The 23,993-nt window shown below is 37.2% G+C and overlaps 1 protein-coding gene across 1 annotated transcript; it reads left to right on the forward strand.

The window, feature by feature from the left end:
* The first annotated feature begins 4,000 nt into the window (after positions 1–4,000).
* Positions 4,001–22,606, forward strand: ednraa (endothelin receptor type Aa). The gene is made up of 8 exons (XM_028018132.1): positions 4,001–4,267; positions 6,399–6,920; positions 11,345–11,472; positions 13,989–14,187; positions 18,030–18,182; positions 18,276–18,409; positions 18,816–18,924; positions 19,316–22,606. Exons 2-8 carry the CDS (start codon positions 6,447–6,449, stop codon positions 19,451–19,453), a joined length of 1,335 nt encoding a protein of 444 aa, XP_027873933.1. The 5' UTR covers positions 4,001–4,267; positions 6,399–6,446; the 3' UTR covers positions 19,454–22,606.
* The last annotated feature ends 1,387 nt before the right edge of the window (positions 22,607–23,993 follow it).

Here is a 23,993-nt window from a genome sequence, read left to right on the forward strand (position 1 = left end):
TAACAACACAATGCTTACACCCAGACTTGGCTCCTCCCTGATGTAAGATGGAATTGCTGATGTTGATAAAACTGAGTAATCAGTTATACCGGCTTGTGTTTAGGAGTCGTAGGAGGTTGATGCTTGGTATGCAGCTGAGATATGAAGCAGAAGTTGAATATCCTTAAGTGCAAAACATTTCAGTGCTGTATAATTTGCACTGCAGCCCTTTTACTGGTGGGAGGACACTAAAAAATACATAAAGTTTAAAACCTCTCTACAAAAATAACACATTCAGACAGACAGAGTTCGGATGGGTGCTTCAAATGCTTGGATTTCAACAAAATTCTAGAGTTCTGTATCAAGTAATTGAAAGTGCTCGATATTCTATGGACACAATTTTGTAATAAAGTCGTAATAAACAATTAGAGGATAAGACTGAAATCAAGTGATCATGTTATGCTTAAGAAAAACACAAGCAGGTCTGTTCAATATAATTAATATTTATAAATTTTAATGACTCAATGAATCCTTGATCTGCGTGGGTGAAATAAGGGTTGTCTTATATTTTATACATTAAAGTTATTGAAGTTGGGGGATTTTTTTCTTAAATTTGTATTTTGTTCTCAGATCAGTCAGGTGTGTAAAAGACAATTTTCAAAGCATACATTTTTTTATATTTTAGTTTACTTTGTCCCTGCTATTTAGAATACTATCACAACACATTGTTAATAACAGCAATAAGTGATATAATATAATGGTGACATTAGTTTATTTGTATTGTTTTTATCTCCATAGTTTGGTGCTGGAAAAGTTTGAAAACTTACCATGAAAATGCTTGAAGAGAGATAAAATTTTACAAAAGTGTACGAAAGCTGAAATGCTAATTGCAGACATGCATGCTCACTATAGAGAATTTAAAAATAAACAACCATTTATGACTTGTGTTCATCCCAAACTAGCCATTTAGGCAGTTTTGGCAGTCATGTTGAGCATTTTTTACTTCCTTTAGTTTATGGCCAATTTACTTTTTCCAATGTTTCAGGTCTTTTGTAAAAAGTTTCAGATAAGAGGACAATCATATCCAAAGGCTCATTTTATCACAACTGCATCATCTCATCGTTGTCAAGAATTCACTTCTTTTCTAATTAATCTGTTAATTTTATCTTTAATATTTCATTTTAATATGAAGTGCTTGCAGTAATCAGAACATGAGGGAAAATGGTTCATGAAGACTCCCAGTTTCTGTTTTTGTCTGTGCTGTAACTTTTTGTTTGTGTGAACCATATGTCCCAAATTAATGAATCCAGGCAGTAAACTGAGCCCTCTTCACTCTGTCACTGCTTCTTGTCACAGTAGGATTGGCCTCAAACTCTTTCTCTGAGCCTCCCTCTCCATCTCTTCTTCTCCTTACTGAGTCGCTCCCCGCTCTGTTCTTTCTGTTTTTGCGCAAGTGTCCCAGTTATAAAATTGCTTACATCCTACTCAGTCTGGGGCTGGATTGAAATTTCCCATAGGGTATGTACCAATATGCAGAGAGCACACTTCGACAGATGCCATCAGAGAACAAGCATATGAATTACCAGGCAGCCTGCCATCTTTGAGTTCAGACAGAATGGCATTAATACCTGATTACGATCCAAACAACAACACAACAACAACATGAAAGCCAAAGCAACTGGGAGCAGGTAAAGGTTTCATCATTTATATATTAATGGATTAACTAACAAAGACTTTTCCAACCCCCCAAACCCCCTCAAAAGTTAAAATGTCACGGAAGCTGCCAGCATTCAGAGGACGTTTGGGAAAAAATAAAAAGGAAAGAAAACAACAGAAAAAAACTAGGGTTAAGTTGTCAGCAAATTACATTCCAATAAATAAAATATTTACAACTGCTGACCATAACTAATTCAAAGGCTTTGAGATATTCATGACTACAATTAAAGAAAACATGATTCCTTTAATTTCAAATAGTGGTAAATATAGGCATTACCTAATTACCTGAGCCTAATTACCTTGAAGGTAAACTACTCTCATATTAACCAATGTGCAACAATTTTCTATTTATTATGACAGAAACTATAAAATGATTCATAAAAAAATAATTATCAAACAGAATTTAGTGAATTAGGCAACTTAATAGACTTTTTATGCATCTTATGAAGTAGCTTTTGCAATAGGATCTAAAGCTAAATCAGTCTGCCACAGGTTTTATCGACAACAACAAATTCTTTGGCATGAGCATCACAACGTAAATATACCACAGATTAGTGCTGCTGCTGTGGAGATTAACTCACTTCGGTGTGCTGGATGCTTGGAATGGCCGCTATAGTAGGGGAGTTGAACTTAACCACTTGAGGGCATTTATGTGTATAAGGGTTAAATTCTAATATGCATCATCAGTCATTCACACAATTGTTACTATATAAACTTGAAGGACTTTTTCCAAAAATGTGCCTAATTTTTTCATGTTAAGGTGAAGCAGGATTTTAGAGTTGTAAAATAAATTTTTTTTTATATTAATATATAATTATTATTATATAGTTATTGTTTATAGTTGTTTTTGGTTTAAAGCACTTTAAACTGTCTTGTTGCTGAAATGTGCAATACAAATCAACATGACTTGACTATAGCGTAGTCCACAGTGACACTAAGCATTTTGGAGTGTGAAAAATAGTCATAATTAATTTTTTTAAATAAAGAAAGAAATTAACTAATAAGAAAAGAAATTGCAGCTTATGTTTTCTTAACACCGTTTGACTTTGAAGAACCTCAGCCATTCGCAGTGTGTCAGCATATGTTTGGTTGTGCTTCTTCCTTTCTTTTACATTTCTCTTTCATCATATGTGTGTTTGGTCAATAATAAATATAACATTTTTATCACACCTTGTTTGGAAAGGCTCTCAGTAAAGGCTTTGATGGATTGCTGTGTTCTATTATAATTAGAAACAGGCTCGGTAAAGAAAAGCCTTAAAATAAATGATTGTGTTTTTTTTCATGATGCTACTTTCTTGACCATCCTGTCCATTGCCCCTAGTGTCACACTTGCGTTTCACTTGTTTCCTAGATTTCAGTGTGAAATAATTAGAATAAAAGATGAATGTATTTTACGGCTTCCAGAAATAAGAGAGTGTACATTTAGACAAATATGTTGGATTTAAAAATTAATAACTTAATTCTGAAGAGGATTTGAAGAATGTACAAATGAATAGTAAATCCTGACAAGTGTTTTAATTTTAAATCAATGGCTCCACTCATCCAGCACTTTGCTGCATCAGCCTTTTCGAAAAGCAAGACACATTGTAGTGAATCTGAAAGCCTGCTTCCTGCTCTCAGCTCCCATCAACATAGATGGTCCATTTTGAAATCCATAACGCTCGCTGACGTAAGAGTACTTGACATTTAACTTTTTTTTCTTCCCATCCGTCACTCACGGATCTCGTCATCTCAGGGAGCGCCCTCTCTGCTTGGGATTTGTTTGGCTTTGTTTGACATGTTCTTCTGTTTACTTTGGTTTGTTTTTGTTTGTTAGAAACTCGACGAAGCAGCGTAACCTGGTGTTGTAATTTGGCCGCACATGGAGCGCGTAAAAGTGAAGACTGATCGATTGTGAGCGTTTGGTTTTTTGTTGCATTTTTTACTTCCCCTCTCTCAAATGAAACAAACATTAACTAAAGGTCTCCTTTTCTGAAAGTCTGACCTTTGCAGCTCTTTGTGTGAGGAAACAGTTGCGTGTAATATATGCAACTCATAGATGTGACTGAGGAGGGGGGCTTTTTGAGGAGGCATGAGGGATTTAAGGAAGGGGGCATAGTAGTGGAGCACTGGGCTCCCAAATGCCCCCCTATATCTGCGTGTGCATGCGTGTGTGTGTGTGTTGCTGCTGTTGGATATGGCTGTCAGCAGGCGGTGCCTCTGAGAGAAAAGGGAAAGGAGGGTGATGTTTCCAAAGGGGGCCCAGTCTGTTACCGAAGGGAGGTGGAGACTACTATCCCACCCAGTCAAAGTGTCTTGCTGGTGCTCTCTCTCACACACACACACACACACCCACAAGCCTGCACACCCATGCACACACACTTAGACATACTGCAAACTCTCCACAGGAAACTCTGAGCCATAATGTGAAGGCACCTCAGAGCAGACGGGTGCATTGCTCAAACCAAGTGGGATACGGCGCAGCTTTGATAGTGCGTTAATTACTCATGTGATGTGATACAGATGTCTGGGGGCTTCAGCTGAAAGTTTGCCTGACGGTTTCCAAGGGGGCCAGGCAGGCGTTTTAGAAGCGGTAGGTGAAAACCAAACGTATTTATTATTTATGCATGGATCAGTTTGTGTACTGTCACAGATCCCAGCAGTGTCATGCTGATGCTAAACTGTGATGCTACTTGAAGGGCTGGCTGCTAAATAGTTCTTTGTGTACTTGGTGACAGCAGGGACTTTGAACAGGAAGAACTTTGGGCTATAAGACTTGCCTGCACCCTGACATGATGAAATGGGCTTCGGTGTGGATCTAAGAGTTTGAAACTTTAACAAGTCTTTACTAACAGCATAGTGTAATGAACTGTTCAGTATTTTTCAGGAAATTTGTTGACTCTTTTTTTTTCTTTGGTGAAAAGGAGCGTAATCCAAGAGGAAGTTGAATGTGTTGTTTTTTTCTTTGTAATTTAGCCTGCTTTGTATTTGAACTTCAATGCTTTTGTTGCTCAGGTTACATTTATTTATTTAAACAGCTTTAAACCATATGTTTAAAGCTTATAAAATCAAAAACAGAGGCAGAATGTGGAGCGGTGGGAATCAAGAAGTGCAAACCCGAGAAATGGACATCGATCCAAACAGGACAACATTACAGTCTGAACTGAATTTTCATACAGGAATGAGTGAGAGCAAAATATGTGCTCCTTACACTCGGTTGATGTCTTATATTGAATGTCTGAGTATAACTATAGGTGGCATCTCCCATATGTGAGCCCGTTTGAAGACTTAAATATGCTATCTTCATGAAAGTTCCTGATTGCGACAATAATGCTTCAAAATGTATTCTAAATGAGTATTTACAGCTCTTAAACCTTTTTAACTTTTGTCTTTTTACGTCAAAGTTCCATATATTTTTTAATGATTTTTACTGATATACCAACAGGAAGCAGTGCATAATTGCAAAGTGGTAGGAAAATGCCATGACTTTCCAAAAGTTTAACAAAAAAAATCTTAAGAGTTGCCCCATTTACTGTTCTGCAACTAAATCAAATCCAGAGCAACCAATTGCCTTCAGAGTCTGCCTGTGTGCAATCTATCCTCAGTATACAAACATCTGTCCGATGAAGGCCTGGGAGGTTTGTTCAAGAACATTAGTGATCAAACTGTGTGAAAGACAAAGGAACACAACAGCCCTGGGTTTTTCCAGGGTTAGGTTATAATTGATTGTGAATGATATCACAAACTTTTAACTGCTCAGGAAATACATTCCATTCCCCAATTCAAAATGGAGAGAGATTGCAAACCTGCAAAGCTAAGGTGGTTCTATTCACTTAAGCTGAGAGGTTGGGTAAGATTAGCGTTAATCCGAGAAGCCGCCAAGAAAGACTTGGTTTACTGGAGAAGCTTTGGCCTTCTGCAGAAGAGAGACTAAACTTTAAAAAAAAAAAACAGTCCAACTCTATGTATGGTAGAAAACAGTCACTGAAATAAAACTGATAATACTACTCTCATAGAAAAACATAGTGGTGACAGTATCATGCTGTGGGGATGCTTTTGTCACTAAGGATGTGGAAGCTGGTTGTAGGTGGGAGGTGCTAAATACAGGATGATTCTGGAAGAAAACTAGTTGGTCTATAAAGGTGTATGTCCTTCCATTTTACCACAATGTAGGACAAGGAGATAAATTGATTTAATCAATTAATCAAATTTACTGTTTCCGAATACTTCATTTCTGGGAAAAATCTGGATTTTGTTTCATAGATGCACTCCTTGAAATTCCATTGTTTAGAATGTTGTTAGTCCATCCAAGAATTACGATCTTTTTTTGACAAACAGATTTACAGTTTCTGTAAATTTCAACTCAAAATTTAGGTCAACTCACAGAAGGAATGATTGAAATAAAAGTCAGATTTGTAAGATATTGTCTGTCATTTGTATTTTTTAATTACAGGAAAACAAAATCAATTAAATTCACAAATCAAAGTTTGAAAAAAATAACACGGAAATTTTATTTTTAGGCTATATCACTCAACCACTCCACAATGTAGAACTTTGTGTTAGTCTTTGACTTAAACTCACTATTAAATACAATAAAGTTTGTATTGACACATTGTGAAAAAGTTTTAAAAAGGGTCTGCATCTCAAATTTCTATTTACTTAGCTTTTATTCTTTAGTTTTAATTGAAAATGTAACCTGTTCTTCTCGTTTCTTTTCATTCCAGCAGTGACATATTGAGGCAGTCTTCCAGTCAGTGAAATCAAAGAGCTCGATGTATTCGATAATGGGGACCGCAGCCCGGCATATGCTCATGCTAATGGCCTGCTTGGCAGCCAGAGGAATGTGCCAGATAAAGGAAGCGGGAGCCGAGGACTCTCTGCCAGTCATCCACTCCACCCTCCAGTCTCCAGGTCTCCACAGCACCGCCAGTCCAGATCTGCCTTCATTTGTCCCAGGAGCTCGGGTGCAAGCTTTGGGATCCAGCTCTGATAATAATACAGTCTTGAAGAGACCAGTTTCACCTCCAAAGTGCCTTGCATATCCCTCAATTAGCAACTATTTTAAGTACATCAACACCGTCATTTCAGTTATCGTCTTTGTGGTCGGCCTGGTCGGAAACGCCACCCTCCTGAGGATTATATACCAGAACAAGTGCATGAGGAATGGGCCCAACGCCCTCATCGCCAGCCTTGCCCTGGGCGACCTTATCTACATTTTCATTGATATACCAATCAATGCGTACAAGGTAGCACTCTCACTCCCCTTGCTGTTATGTGTGTTTATGTCTGTTCTTTACTTTATCTTCATAGCCAGACTGCTGAGTGACAGGTTGCACACTGTTGATATGATGAAAAGCAACAACAATGAGGGAGACTTGCTCAGATAAAAGAGGAATATTACAGACGGGAAAAGGTGGGGGAGGCGGTTTAAGGGAGACGGGAAAGCGTAATCAGTCGGAGGGTCGTTATCTGTTTCATGAAGTCAGATAAGTGATGAGAGGAGAACGGATATGACTGTTTTAAATAAACACAAGAGTCAGGCTGGAGCCATGAGACAAGCATGCCTCTTGTCTTTTACTCAACTATCACACAAAGACTTCTGTTAATTCTTCACTTGCAGTACTGTAAAAAGCATTTCCACCCCTTACAGATTTTTGGGGGGATTTTGGTTCTTATGTAATGATTATTTTGCAAAATTCATAGTCCACTTCCATTTGGGTTCCTACTGCTTCTAAAAACAATAAGTTAAATTTTTGTGGTGTCTGGAAAATGATTAGTTTCATATATCTCCCAATTTTTGAGTGACACTGTGCCGTTACCCAAGAAGAGCTCCAGCACCTTATCAGCTGGTTTTAATGCTGTGCAATGGTTGCTGGAAAAATACCATTAAGAAACCACTTGGAGAATTCTTGTTGATTGTGCAGAAGGCTTTACTAGTGCTTTTCAAAGATGTATGATTGCTTAATTGTGCATCTGTTTACACCCATTTATACTTGCAGGTGTAAAGTTGAGTTAGAAAGCAGCAGCTTATTTGGATTTAAAGTGACAAGAGAGAAAAATAACAGCTCAATCTGAAAGGAGCCCGAAAGACACTAAATTGGGCAGACTAAAATCTCATAATCAAAGAATGATTTTATGCAAAAAAATGCCATAGCCCATAGACCAAACCTAACCTGTTCAAGAAAGTGTAATCAATAATCTCAAAATATTGCAGATAATCAAACAAATCAGACAGAAATAACCGGAGTAAATACAAAAAGCATTTTTCAAAAGATAGGTAACCTAAGCTGGACCCATGTTTGACTTAGGAATTAACTGGTATGAGCCAAAATATTTGGTTCAGTTTCACTAACAACTCTACAACATAGCCTGTAGAATCAAAAAGGCACAAAACAAAACCTATCTTACTGCATGAAGTAGGCTAAAAGATCTCAAATAGCAACACATCATGCCTCAGTCTAAAGAGCTTTAAGTATATTTAATAAAGTCACCTATACTCATCTGGTTTTAAAGGCTTGAAAAATAATTTAGGCTTTGGATCTGTAGCGAACCACAGTGAGAGCCAATATCCATGTGAAACAGCGGCGAACTTTCCCAGGAGTAGCTGAAGGACAACTTCAAAAGTGCTTAAGTCACTCATTCAAGAGGTCACTAAAGAAACCAAGAAAATCTAAAACACTGCAGGCTTCACTATCAGTGATCATTGTTTGTGCTGTAACAAGAAGAAAGAGACAGAAAAAGGCCTCCAATGGATGCTTCGTGGCTAACACCTCTGCTAACCAACAACAGCACAAAGATCTGTCTCACCTTTTCCTTTAAAACATCTTAATAATCCCTAAGACATGGGGAAATAGTTTATGGACTGATGAGACTAACGTGAAGATTGTTGGGAGGTGTAGCGTTAACTTAAATAAAATGTTAATGCTTGAAAACCCCCATCTCCAGCTGAATTCTCCAAAACGTGGAAACCAGTTATTAGGTTTAGAGACCAATTACTTTTATGACCATGCTCTTTTTTACATCTTGTATTTTTGTACTTTTTGGTGATCTGAAACAAAGCAAAAGACAGAAATCTAGTCTTTTAGGCTAGATTGTTGCATCTAGCCTAAAAGATGCAACAATCATTTGTGGAAATCTCCACATAAACTATGTGGAGAATTCAGTTTGTTCAGGCTGTAGCTTTTTCATTCTCGTGTTTGTGTAAAGTATTTACCACATAACAAACTTCAGTCATTTAAAGGCGCTGATTTATTAGTTGCTAAGAATTTGCATGAGAGTAACAGATTAAATCAGTTTTTTTATTTAGAAAAGTTTCTTTGTGGTTTCAAGTGACTCACGGCCCTGTTGTTTACTTTTACAACCACTTGAAAATATGAAACATTGCGAGACTTATGTGCTAAACAGTTGCAGACCCTTTTCAGCCTAACTCGATTTATGCCAGTAAACACTGTCAAGCTTTGTGTAGTAATAAAGAGCGATGACAGGATTGAGGGATCAGTCACACCGATCTCTGTGCAGCCACATTAAAAGAATGTCGTTTTGCACAGAGAGAAGTCAGGAAAGCCACCTGGTTAAAATTAACTTGGGACTCTGAGGGGCACAGCGACTTTGTTGTCTGAGCAACACATGTGCGAAAAGGAAACAAAAAATCTTATGGGGGGAGCAGTCTGCACACAATGAGTGAGCCACGTCCACAAGGTTGCAACCCCCCTGCCTCTTCTTCCTAGGGATAAGGACACAGTTTCCGAAAACACTCTTCCTTTGTTTTTATGTTGAAGGGAGGAAAGTACCTGAAAAGAACAAAGGTAAAGTTGCTATGAAGATGTCATTGATGTCATTGAATATAAACTTCAATGATATATGGCACAGAATTCAGATGCCTACAGTTGAACTTTAGATGTTAGTTTGGCCAGTTTGACTTCCACACACCATCTTTTCCCAATGAGCTCTGTAGTTCCATTCTTGCTTCTTTTACACCACTCCTTGTAACTTCTAGTAACTCTACTAATTTAACCGGTTACAGCCACAAACAGCAATGCATTTGGATGTAATTTTAGTTAATATTAGATTTCTGAAGGCAGTTGATTGCCCTGAATCTTTTTAGGAGAGGTCAGAGCACAAGGATCTAGTTACAATGCATACAATTAAATGATTACAAATAAACCTTTACAATTTTGAAAACCATTAAGTTCCCCTTCACAATGATGCACTGCATTGTGCATACAACTATACAAAATGCATTGATATTTATGGTTGAAGCATGGCAAAATGTGGAAAAGTTCAAGATGGATAAACTCCTCTGCCAGAAACTCTAGTCTGAAAGCCAAAAGAAAAAGTTTGAGACTACAATATGGGCCTGAACCTGCAGAAAGAACAGTTTGACTAAGCTTTTCCCTATTTTCCTGCTGAACCATTGTCATTTATATAAGAATGTCCATTTAATTATATTTATTTAAAAAGACGTTCCCTTCTCTATTAAATTCTTTTTGTTAATATGTAACTTGTCCTGACTTCATCAAACATTAAAACACACAAAAATTGACTAGAACAGAAAAGAACCGTATCTTTCCGACTGTTTTGTGGGGTTGTTTCTAACATAATCCCCAGAATTTTTTGGCATTTCAAGAAATTCCTTGGCATCAGCTTACAGATTGGCTCCACTGCTATAGATTTTATGACTACACATCAAAAATATGGTGCAGTGACCCAACACTTGGTTCATATTATGCTATGCAGACAAAGGGTGCATTCACAACAGCCCAGTTTATTGCCCTTTAATGCAACTCTAGTTCATTTGCCTAGGTAGTCAGATTTGTTTGGGGAAGTGTGAATGGAAAATGTAACTAATGTGGGTCAAAAAAGTGAACTCTGGACCACCTAAGTGGATATGTGAATGCAAGCGGACCAGATATCGCTCCAAGAGCAGGAAGCGGACTGTAGACCAGGGGAATTCTGGGTAAATGCAACCCATAAAAGACACGAGTCTAGCACTAGCGGGAGAACAGGCTTGTGGTCTATTACCAGCGACAAAAGAGAAATCCTCCAAATCTGACGTAACTCCATTTTTGTTTACATTTTGTGAAGGAGGAAGTTGAAGTCTTCTTCAGAGGGATTTGTGTCATTTCCTTCAATGATTTTTGCTGCAACTCCATCACATGAGAGGGGGGAACTGGTTTTACAAAGAGTTTGAATGGTTTGAGAAGGTGCAGTGTGAACGCGAACCATCAACTGCTGAAAATGTAATGAATGTTGGAACTTTGGCCCACAATCAAACCAAGTCTACGAGACCATCCAGTTTGAAAACACCCCAAGATGGCAGTAAAGTTAGGCTTATTCTTAATTCAGCTAATCGTTAACTGACAGCTTGGAGACACTCATAGCCTTCATGTTTAGGAGTGACAAATGGAGCTATGGCAAAATGAATTTCTCTGCTCTTATTTAGTACCATGTGGTAAATTGTACACCCCTTTTACAATGTTTATTTTTCAAAAATGCTTTTCATTTGGGTCCAAATCTGGAGAAATTAAGCCCGTTTTGTACATCTAATTCTTTCAGGTCTATAACGAACAGATATTTGATACAGATTTTTTTTTTTTTAATCAGTCAATATCTGCTGAAAAATAACCAGCTGATTGTGTAGCATTGTTTAAATAATGACTCTTTCCCACAGCTCCTGGCATCCCGTTTTCCCTTTGATGACCACTGGTTTGGCCTGTGTCTGTGCAAACTGGTGCCTTTCCTACAGAAGGCCTCCGTTGGCATCACAGTGCTAAACTTGTGTGCCCTCAGTGTGGACAGGTCAGTGCTGTCAGACTCCTCAGTAGCACAAACATATGAAAAATATTAACCTTAATGTTATAAAATCTGTTTGATATGCTGGGAAAGTGACAAAGAAATTAAGTTTAAGAAAAAAATATTTAATCCAAATGCCTTTATACTGATGTTTAACTCTCATGGTCTTGTCTCCTCATTTGTAAAGATGCAACATTTTTTTGTTGTTCTCAAACAAAGATACTAATTACTGCTCAGAATTTATGCTATAGAAGCCAGATTTTAGAAAACAAATTATAAGTAATTTGATTTATTTGGCAACCCCTTGTAATTAATCCTTTTTTCACATAGAGAGGAAATGCATTGCTCAAGATTTATTTTTGCTTTTGGCTTATTTATTTAAGAGACCACATGGAAAACATTCCTTAACAATGACAGGAAGACTAGATGATCACTTTCGGGAAAGCCATTGACTCAGTACTACTTATGAGTTTGGTCTGCTGAATTACAAAGTATCCTTTTGCTCCTCTTAACCCCTCTTGCATCAGTTGTTTATAAGATTATCCGAAACTTTTGGCACCCATGATAAAGTGTACAATGCTTTAGAAATTAAATTGCCGCTATGGACACTTTGTTCCAGTTAGTAAAGAGATGCACAGATGGGGACAATAGATATTCTGGGGGAGGCACAACAAAACCAAAATTCAGAACAAAGAAAGAACAAATAAGTAAATAAAAAAAAGTTGTAACTTCTTGAAAAATATTGCAGCTTTTTTATGTGGGGATGGAGGTTTTCTCAAAATTAGCACGACTGGCTGGTGAGGCCAAGCTGCCAATCTTTGTTTCAGTTCACATCTTAGGGCACCAGAAAAATGTAGATGACGTATATTTTGGAAAACTGGAGAGTTACAAATGCCATCTACTGTATTTGTTTGCACTTTGCAATTACCTTTAAACAAATATAAAGCATTTTACTCTAAAACTGTATTATCAACTAATATTTGTTGTTAGTCATATAAAATGTTGTTTTAAACATCTTCGGTGAGAAATTTGGACATTTGGTTTTTGCAGGAAAAGAACATGTTCTCCTCTCTTTCCCATTTTAATTAGTATCCAACATAAATGTGTCTGTTATATTTATATATCGGGAGTGAAAAATTATTGGATTCATAATGAAAAGAATATTCTGATTATCTTATATAAGGTCAGTTAATTTTTCTTGAATTTTTTCCACACTATCTAGATACATTCCAATTAAAGATTGCATTTTTCTCCTTTTTTAGTTGTGAAGCTATGCTTCTGCACAATATGGCTTTACACATCTTTACATGGAGCACTACTATGCAATATGCGCACTTTGTGAAAACAACTTTACTGGCTGTATTGATAGCCAGCATGCTAATGAGTTTGACAGTGCCTTAAAATATTTTTGTAATGAATAAGTTATGGTCTTAAGTGCTGTTGTTCATTGGCATGTCACTTAATGCACTGTCCAGCTTCACAGATGCTGTAAGAGATTCAACATTCTCCAAAAGGCTCAGAGGTTCAACCAGCCAGACAGTTTTAATAACTTCCATTATGAGGAAGGTCCAGGAACTGTTCAGTTGCATTCACAAGCACATCATCTCAATTTGATCCTGGAACTGCATAGCAAGTCTATTTGAGTACATATTACAATCTATTTTAGTGACCTTTGCATCATTTCACTGCTACAAGAAGAGGAAAAGGTGGATACATTTCCACTTAGTGAAATATAAATGCCGCCATGTTGTTCAACAGGGAAATTCAAATGTATCATGAAAAATATATTATTTTTGCCATAAAATCTTGATGCACGGTTTTACTAAAACATTTTGACAAATGGTTTCCATTAATGAAACAAACAAGCAAACAATTTATTTAGTGCGTGGCAAACACAAGCCAACACACAGAGACCTCGCTGCCAACATGGGCCAGCCTGTTTGGAGGCTTCACAAAAATATAAATATTAGATATTAAAAATAAACAATTGATCATCTCGCCTCATAAATTCCTAAAATTCTGATTGTCTGCTGACTGAGCATTTTGTTGTGTTTCGCATGCTGGCAGGCAGGAAGTCACTTTTGTTAGCTTTTGCATTTAATAAACAAATGGCCTTTTTCAGTGGTGTTCATGAGTCAGTGACTGAAAACAAAACTAATATGAGATTAATTGCAGCTAAAGTGGACATAAAAATCAAACTTATGTGAATTTAAAAGTTAAAGTTTAATCACACATTGTAGATGGAACATAATAATATAATGGATATGTGAAGTGGTCACCCCAGGTCATTGAAACCTTATAGGAAACCCACATTCTCACAAATAAATTAAATCTTAACCTTACATTTCCGATATTCAGATTTGAAATATCAGATTTATATTCATCCATCCATTATGTTTCGCTCAATCTTGTTCCTGAATAATAACTTTCGGCTAAATTAACAGAAGCAGTTTATCATGAATAACCTTTTGGTTACCCATGTGCAACTCTGACTTTCGTCTTTGCATCTGCCTGTCACACAGGTACAGAGCCGTAGCATCCTGGAGCCGAGTGCAGGGAGTGGGCATCCCTCTCCTCACCGTCATCGAGATCGTGACCATTTGGGTGCTGTCGCTCATCCTGGCCGTGCCTGAGGCCGTTTGTTTCGACATGGTCACCTTCAACTTCAGCAACACCACCTTGCGCACTTGCATGCTTAATCCACAAAGCGATTTCATGAATGTAAGCCATTATATTCCTTTTTTTCTGTTTTCAATTCAATTTGAGGTTTACAGAAAAAAGTATTTTAGTTGGCTGGTAACTTGGCTTACACGCAGTGTTTCTCAATTCCGGTCCTCAGGCCTCCCTGCCCTGCATGTTTTAGGTGTTTCCCTTCTGCCACACACCTGGATTGAATCTTTGGGTGATTAAGAGGCTTCTGCAGTACTTGGCGGCTGCAGAAGGCTTCATGCAATTATTTGAATCAGCTGTTCTGGTATAGAGGCACATCTAAAACATGCAGAGCAGGGGGGCCTGAGGATTGGAATTGAGAAACACTGTAAGTGATCTGAGGGATGATGTTTTAAAAAGTTGATTTTTTTTAATATAAATTTTGATTTTTCTGGCCATTAATATGAAGGTCCATTTTTACATTAAAGAAAAAAATAAAAGCCCAACAGATAGTCATCATTTTGGGTTTTAACGTTATAGTTTAGATATAATTATGACATAAAGTCGGAATTTTGACATACAGTGATATAATTTTGACTTTCAAGATTATAAGAGAATCAAAGCCATAATTTTGAGGTAGAAAATCATAATCTTGACTTTAAAAGACATAATATTGACTTTCAACATTATTTATGTAATATAAAGTCAAGATTTTGACATTTAAAGTTACAGTTATGAGCTATAAAGTCTGTTTTGAGATCCAGCATCACAATTTAGACTTTCAAATTTATAATTATGAAATTCTAAGTCATGATAATGACATACTGGAGCAAGCCTCCATAGAAAAACAGTGCAACTTTCTATCTCATAATTTTGACTTCGAAAGTCAAAGTTATGATTTTTACTCTTGCAATTATTACTTTTGTTCCTGTGAATATGTTTTGAAAAATCTAAATTTTATGATTTTAAATCTCGTAATTATAACTTTCTGTTGCACTTTTAATTTTTGTCTTTAGTGAAAATGGACAGTGTTTAAGGAAAAACTGAAAGATTATCAGAAAACATTGAGAACTATTTATAAAAGATTACACAACTATGTGGCTTCTTGTACATGACGTAAAAAAATAGAAATGGAATAAATGCTACACACTTGTCTTTAACACTCCTATTAGTCTTAAGCTGCTTGCAGTGCAGTGTACTTTGAAAGCAAAGTACACTGCACTTGACAGTGGCGTAGAATTTGATGATTGGGAGAAGGCCACCCACCTCAAAATTGTGCCGAGGCTCTGTGATTCTCGGTTGTTGCAGCAATAAAAAAAAAGGGGGGGGAATTTTCCTCATACTGCAGTTTCACCTCAACATTTAGCTTTCTGACAGAAGAGAAGCAATAGGAAACACCAAGTTCAGAGAGTTTAGGGTCTTTGCCTACAGGATATCCACTTACAGTCGGTGTCTCTTGTTGCACTACAAAATAAAATTTTAAAACCTAGATTTGGTGTGATCAGCACTCAGAGATACTGTATGTCCACAAGCAAACAAACAAAAACAGATTTTAAGAGATCTCAAATGATTGGTAGTACAAAAATATTAAAATCAATTTAAATTTATATTTAATTTTAAAATGTTTGCTACACTCAGAGGTATGTGTGGGCAAAGTTTTCTCCCTTAATAGGACACATTCACCAGATTTGGATTCTACCGCTTCCTATGTTACACAACCTTATGTTATAGATGGGTCCACTTACACTGGCACGGTTTCTACTCTGAGGTAGAAACTAAAACAGACCATTTAAACGTTTTTTATAGACCACTTTAGGTTGAAGCTAATTTAGTTAACATGCAAATAGTGAATACATTCTCCAACTGCTTGAAGTGCAGACTCCAGTAAACCTCATTTCAACCTTCCTGTAAGTATAAATACAGAAAAACTCTCACTTTCTTTGAACATTGGAATTTCTAAAAAGAAAATAATAAAATAGCACAATATTTCAACAATTTTTTTCTTTGCTATTTGACCATTTATGAAACTAAAAAGCCAAGACAGTGGAGCTCTAGTGTACAATGGTAGATATTTAAAAATTTGTAAAATAGAACTGAAACATCACTGGACACTGGACTGAAGAGACAGAACGTCCAATCCTGCACTGAAACTACTTGAAGTGAAAGCTAACATGTCGAGTAATGACTCCATCATTTTAAAGATGTAATATTTCTTTGAAATAGGAGTGTTTTTTTTAATGGACAGCTGACAGCTGACATGCATCCCGGTTGTGTTTGGAAGCTTTATTTCAGTGCATCAATGCAACACTGAAGCAAGCAGTCAACTCCAATATTATGTGGTTGTTCAATAAACAACTGAAATTGCTATCCACTGCAATTAAATAAAGAACAAGAAAGAAAATGTGTATAAAAGATATTTCAGTGTTGGAAAATTATCAATTTCAGCCAACATTTTGAGTAAAGTCTCACTTTCAGATTTGGACACAGTAATTTTTCTTCCTTGTTCTCTCTCTTTGTGGTTGTGGCCTTTCCACATGCCTGACACACATAATTGATTGCAGGCCAAGTGCAATTATGGGGGCCTTGGCCCTCAAGTAGCCACATGTGCTTTCCCACACACTCAAAACTGCTGTAATCTCTCCCAGATATCAATATAGTGCCAACGTCTGTGAATCTATTATAGGGTAATTGCTCGTTTTACCTTTGAATTCTCTACACCCTGCATGATATATGGGGTGGTGGTTGGGCAGTGGGGGGTACTTTGATTTAGGATGGCAAAATTCCCCCCATAATGATTGATTTATGAGTGGGGCTATAAAGTAAAACGACTATCATATAAGAAGGCCAGACAGGGTCTACTCAGTTTTGAAGATAGCACATTTATCATACCTTTTTTAGATCCACAGGCTTGTATTATACACTGCATAATTGGAACCAGCTTTATTTGCTACTTCTGAGCAAAAATCCCATAAACTTCACTTCACATCAAAACAGCAGCAACCAGACGGCGTTTTGTGGGTATCGAATGCAAAAGTGAGATATATACTATATCACCATGTCACTGTGAATAATGGTCAATTTTGACTTTCAGAAGCATTTAAATATAGTTTCAGGTACAGTATAAATCGTAGCTGCATCATGAACATAGTTGAGTTAGGATGTATTCACACCTGACACATTTAGCCCCCTGTAAATGAATCAGAGTTTGTTTCCCCATTGGTTCAGACCTTTGGTGCACATGTGAGTACAATCAAGCAAATCCTGGTGCGGACCAAACTACTGTACCACTCCCAAATGAATTCTAGTGCAATCTGCTTTGGGTGTGAACACAGATTGGCCTTAATCCAGACCAACTACAGGAATTATATGTCAGTATGGTCTTCACGAGCCGCTGTTGCCATCTTGCCCTATTCAGCTTGAAGCTGAATTTGCAGATGCTTTTCCAAAATTAATATCACACCACAAACCTGTATTGTATTAGCTGTTCTTGACACAGAACAAATATGTGCCACAGAAATGGGCAGCACGCAGGACTTCTGAAGTTAGTTTTTTCCGGGTCTGTGATCTGTCCCGCTCTTCATCTTGTCTGTCTAACAGGAGCAATGTTTGTCACCCGTGTGGCTTTGCTTACAAATTTTGGTTCGGATGCTAAAAATCTCAATTTAAATGCAATCCACATCAAATGAAAAAAATTAAGTCCGCCTTTGGTCCTGACCAAAGAACTTTTCTAGTGTGAATATGCCCTTAAAGTTCACATGACTACTCTTTGAGTAAGGATTTGTGTAAAACATTAGCTGTGGTGATGCTTTCAGCCCCACAGACACTCAATTCTAAGGTGACCAAACTACTGTAAACCTTGAAATAAATGCAGTTCAAATGTAACAGACTCCATCACTGTGTTTGCCTCTCTCTAGTTCTACAAAGAGGCAAAAGACTGGTGGCTGTTTGGCTTTTACTTTTGTGTACCACTTATCTGCACTGCCATCTTCTACACTCTCATGACCTGTGAGATGCTAAACCACCGGAATGGCACCCTCCGCATCGCGCTTAGTGAGCACCTGAAACAGGTTGGGCAATACTCTGATTTTGTCTTCAAATAAACTACGACTCTACACTTCCTCTTTACCAGGTGGAACCTTATCTTTTGTTTCTCTTTGCAGAGGAGGGAGGTGGCCAAAGCTGTCTTCTGCCTTGTGCTGATTTTCGCCCTCTGTTGGTTCCCATTGCACCTCAGCAGGATTCTAAAGAAGGTGATGTACCGCCCGACAGACAACATGCGCTGTGAACTACTCAGGTAATTTCTTACTGGAATAACTGTGCTTAGACCCGTTTTGGGTGTCTTGATATGGCTGTAACATCGTTTTGCATCTACCTTTTCAGGCAGTTGAATTGCATATTTTTTTCCTTTAACAAAATTAGTTATTCATTTAAAAACTACACCGTGTAAAACAAAAAATTAAAAGTTATCCAAAACATCACCTGTCCAGGATGTATCCTGCTTTTCTCCCAGTGACCGCTTGACTGTGCAAGGATAAGTGGATACTGATAATGGATGGACGGATCTAAAACATTTTCAGTGCAACAAAAACAAAAACTGAAAAATGTGTGGGGCAGCTATGTTTTGACGTCACAACTTTCACAAAACAGGAGTTCTCTAAGAGATAATACTTTATGATCTTCAGATATGTTTATCTTTTCAGCTTCCTGCTGGTTTTGGATCACCTCGGCATCAACCTGGCAACAATCAACTCTTGCATAAATCCCATCATTCTATACTTTGTCAGCAAGAAGTTCAAAAACTGTTTCAAGGTGAGGTTCTCTCTTATTACACATATTTACACATACGTGATTATGTGTAACATATAACCCCCCACATCATGTTTGTTTTGAGCTAGACTGGTCTGTAGCACAAACAGTGAATTCAACCCTCTTGTCCATGACTCAGAGGCCTCGTAGTGATGACATGCCATGAGCAAAAAGCCAAAGCAGCCTGATGATATATGTAGTCACTTCACAGGCTGAGGTCACAGTCTGTAAATGTCTGTCAAGGGAATGTTACCCAAGATAAACCTTTGCCTGACTTTGGAGGTTAAAGGGGCTTTGTGGGAACAAACAAGAGATAAGTCCACATATGGAAAAACCCAAGGATAAATACAGCCATGCTAAAATGTACATTTTTCTCTTTTTTATGTTTTCCAAGTCGTGCTTGTGTTGCTGGTGTTACTCTGACAACCAACTGAACAGCATTGGACTCGTGAATGGTACCAGTGTCCAGTGTAAAAGTCCAGAACCCAACAACCTCCACACTGACAAAAGTATCAGGAAAGACAGCAACTGATTGCTCTCTGGAGGTTTTAATGAGTTCAAAGTGCAAGTAAAATGTAAATATGAAAATACAAACGTATATGAAAGCATAATTTGGACTCTGAAGGAACAAATCCATCTGGAAGAAAGAATATTTGGAACTGGAAGACAACGAATAACCAATGGAGTGACTTTCCTGAATCTCACAGAAGGGCCAAGCTTCCTGAGAAACCCCCTCTCTGTTTCCACACCCACAGGCAGTGACACAGTAGCCTCAGAAGAAGAGAAGGATGATGAGGAAGAGGAGGAGGACTCTTTAAAGGGATACAGCTGAACTCTATAAATTAATCTCTGTCAGGACCCAGGCGTGCTGTTCCTGTAAAGGGCAGCACCACTGGGAAGGATGCAACAAGAACGAAAAGGCTGTCTGCTGGCGGTCGGAGAGAATGATGTTGAGACACATGTACATGCTGTTCCCAGAAGTTTGCTACTGACTGGGATTAATAACCAAACAGGCATGTTACTGACTCAAACGACAATAATCGTCAAGACTGAAGGTTTGCAATTTATTTGACCTATACTCACTGCATTTAGCTGGATACTGTTCTTTTTTATCCCTCAAGATTTTTACAAAAATAAAACTGTGGCAGAAAAATAATTTAAGTGTAATGTGAACACAGACCTGTGTATAGTAAAAGTAAAGGGTTACAAGATTTTGCAGTACTAAGAATCTTCCCAAGTAACTGGCATAAATCTGCAAGATTATCACTTACAACCCTGTTATTTCAAAACTCTTCTTAAAGGCTATGTATATGCAGTCACTTTTACAGCTTTTTATTTTAGTTTTGGGATTGTAGCTCATGCCAGTAATATTAATTTCCATGTATAAATCTGTGAAATATGTGAAAAAAGAAACAGTGCAGGTGAAAGTTGCTAAAGACAAAATAATGCATCCTGGCAACATTTCTAGATTGAATGTGAGCTCATATAGTGATAAAATAATGCTTTTTATAGCAATTGTCCAGTACAAAGTCAGAAGTTAGGAGACATATTTTGTGAGAGACAGAAGCCTGGAGAACTAATAGACAGGCACCCTGCACAGGGATTAAAAGTGTGCTATGGCAAGAGCAGTTCACCCCACTAGCAAATGGCCACTTGTGTCAAAACTAGCAAGTTTCTTCTGACTTTTTTACTTTAACCAGCTATGATGTGGTTGTGTAAAAAATACCAATGGAAGCAGTGTTACCATGTGCTTAACTCTTGATTGTTTCAAGGAAACCACCAATAACGCCACTCACACTCCATAAGTCCATCTACAGTATGTGTCCCTTATAAACTAATGCTGGACATGTGATGGTTGAAAACCAGATCTGGAAGGAAAATACTAATAACAGATCAGATAGTAAGTACAATCGAGCACTCATTCATTTAGCTCAGACATTGAGAAAAAAAAAACTTGTCAGTGTGCAGCTAATTTTCCTTGGGTATGGGAAATCTTTGGAGCAAGCGGTTATTGATTTCATTTAATAATGCAATCTATGGTTTATTAGTTCATGTTTGTACTGAAAGCAAACAAAAAATAAAACAATGCTTCTTTTATTGAGAGAAACTTTATGCTAACAAACAACGCAGCTGCCTGAATTGTCTGGCTGCTGAGTCTCCTTAAGCTATCTAGTCTAGTTGAGTTGTTCCCTCTCTTGAATGTTGGTGTAAAAGGCATTTGTACTGAGAGACGTTTTGGTAGGTGACCTAGAACCTCCCCTCGATTCGTTCATAAATGTATACCACTGTTCCCGCAACAAGAATCTCTGGGTAAAATACAAGTGCGAACTTTAAACGTTTCTCTTTCTTGATAATAAGCAGCAACACATCACAACATACTTTGGTTTTCCAAGAAAACAAACCATTTTCTGTTCAAATCATTAAGAAATCTATACTGAAAAAAAGACAAACTAGCTTTTTAATCACAACACTGTGAATTTTACCATAGAAATGCAACAGTAAAGGTGTCATCTAGGCTTGTATAACCAAATGAACATCAATCTCTTTAATATCCTCACTTTTATAAAGTGTTATATCATAGTTGTAATACGTATTTTACTCAGGCAACATTAGCTTCATTACAATGCCATTATGCTACAGTCATAAGATAAATTTTGCTTAAAATCCATACAAGCACCAGTTAAAATAAAGAAATGTATGGTAATTTATATGAGAAGAAGTAAGCTTAACTAAAATATGGGTTGGTTGTGTAAAAGGAAACAAATAGCTAACATTTATCAACCAGAATCGCATGTAAAAGTGAAAGATTTGACTAATTATCAATGTTGTGCACAATGTAATTATATTTTGAATTTGTTTGATTCAATATAAGTACAGTGGAAAACCAGTAAATCTGGCAAGGAGTGAGGGATCAAAACCGTCTGTAAATGGCTAAAACACTGGAAACCCTCCTAAAAAATTTTATAGTACAAACAAATATATCTTAATTAGAATTTTTTTTCCGCTCTGAGGGTACAGCCAATCACTGCCAAGGAAGATGAAAGTGGTTCCTGGATTGGATGCTTAAAAACCAAGAAATAATGTATTAAATAAGTATTTCAGCTTCCCCAGTTGCATTTTTTTCTGAACATTTTTTTCTACAAAAAATACAAAAATCCAATAGCTGAATGCTACATAAATACTTTGGAGTTACGTTCCATTGAAAAATCTGCAAGTAAAAAAATGCAAATAGGCAGGGGTTCACTCGTACTTCCTTTGTAAGACAAAATAATGGTAAACTTTACATTTTTGCCACTTTAGCTACAATTTCAACATGAGACTTGGAACAAATACTCACCTACTTAACACAAAAACATTAATGTTTTCTGTAGTGATACTACTCCAGTCAAAATAGCTTCCTTAAACACTGTACATATACTTGTATTTTCTTTCATTGATATGTGAATAAATCTAAACCTGTGAGTTTGAATGTATACTTGCATGAATGTGCGCCATTACTTGCACACCTTGGGTGTTTTGCACACTTGTGTACAGAAGAACAAGCAATGTCTTTTAGTTGAAGTATTACATTTACCACTATTCATCAAAGCGATTTGTGATAACCTGTGATCAGTAATGTGTTTTCATTGTTTTACATTCATGTCAGTGCTGCTGCTTAAGCCAATAAATCGCTTTTATCTTCCAACTGTTTCACCTCTTTTTTATTTTATTTTATGAAGATGTCATGTTGGTTTGTCAAAGAAATCAAAGCGTCTTTTCTGTTTCTCATCTGTGTCTGTGTGAAAGAGGCGTCTGGGAGTGATTTAAAGCGCACTGTGACCTACTCCGAAACTGAGCCCTTAGGGTTGCTAATGTCAGCAGAGAGGATGTGAACCGCTTGGATGGTGGGAATTTGATACTTGTAATTCACTTCGCATTTCTCCCGCCCAGACCAACGTTTGACCACAGAAAGGTTTGCATTAGTCTACTAATGTCATAACAGCATATTAGGTGCCTCTGAAACTGAGTAACAAAGAGATAAGAACTTTTCTTTCTAGAAAATAGTTTTCTAGACACTTTCTGCATCTACTTTAAGTGTTAAGCTTATTTCTATATTATTTTTCTCTCAAAAGGAGACATTTAACAGCACGATGCATGTCACCTATTGGTAAGCCAGCAGGTCGTAGTAGCAGTTACTTTATCAAACTTTGTTTTGGACATGAGCCTCAGCCAGGCCATAAACATTTTGTTCATAGAAAATCGTTCATTTATCTTATCCCAACCCTCGAGGACCTGTTACTCAAAACACTGGAAATCACTGCTTTGTACTCCATGATTAAAGGAGGCACAGAGGAAGAAAAATAAATATACAAATAGATATTATTCAACTGAAGCATTGGAGCAAGGCTGGATAGAGGTGAAGCCGAATGCTCTGAGTGTGAGAAAAGCCTAAGGAGAGGGAGAATGATTTATTTCTGGAATTTGGTGGGAACCTTGCTTCTTGCCAACAATGAATTGAAATAAACCCTAAAACAAATAACAGGGGATCTCAAAAGGCCACAGAGCTTCTCTGTACAAAGCTCATAAAGATTTGGTTGTTGTTATAATAAATTTGGGCGACAGCAATAAATGACAGCCGTAGAAAATAAACAATTAGGCCCAAATGCGGATGATGTTGTGTAACATGCCTTTTTTAGCTCTTGATTTGGAAGATGTTTGGGGGGAAAGAAACACTGTATCAGCACTTACTTCACATTACCGCAATCTCAACTACAAAGAGCCAAAGGTGATGGAGCACATAATGTGAGGAAACCTTTTCCTATAGTATCTATTGCAGCTCAATTAAGCTTTGCAGTTGTATTGTTTTTTTATGTTGTGTTTTGTTATAAATATCTTTCATTGATAACTAGGGCTGAAAGAATTCCTCGAATGATTCGAGTACCTCGATTATTAAAATTCCTCGAGGAAAATTTACCTGCCTCAAAGCTTCGTTAATTTATGTTTTATTATTTAGCGCACTGTGTTCCGGCCAGAACATTATTTGCGTTGCGCGGAGCTCTGACTTCCGTCTCTGAGTTGTTGATGAAAGCTAA

Source organism: Xiphophorus couchianus, chromosome 5 (genome assembly GCF_001444195.1).
Source record: "Xiphophorus couchianus chromosome 5, X_couchianus-1.0, whole genome shotgun sequence".
NCBI classification, from domain to species: domain Eukaryota; kingdom Metazoa; phylum Chordata; class Actinopteri; order Cyprinodontiformes; family Poeciliidae; genus Xiphophorus; species Xiphophorus couchianus.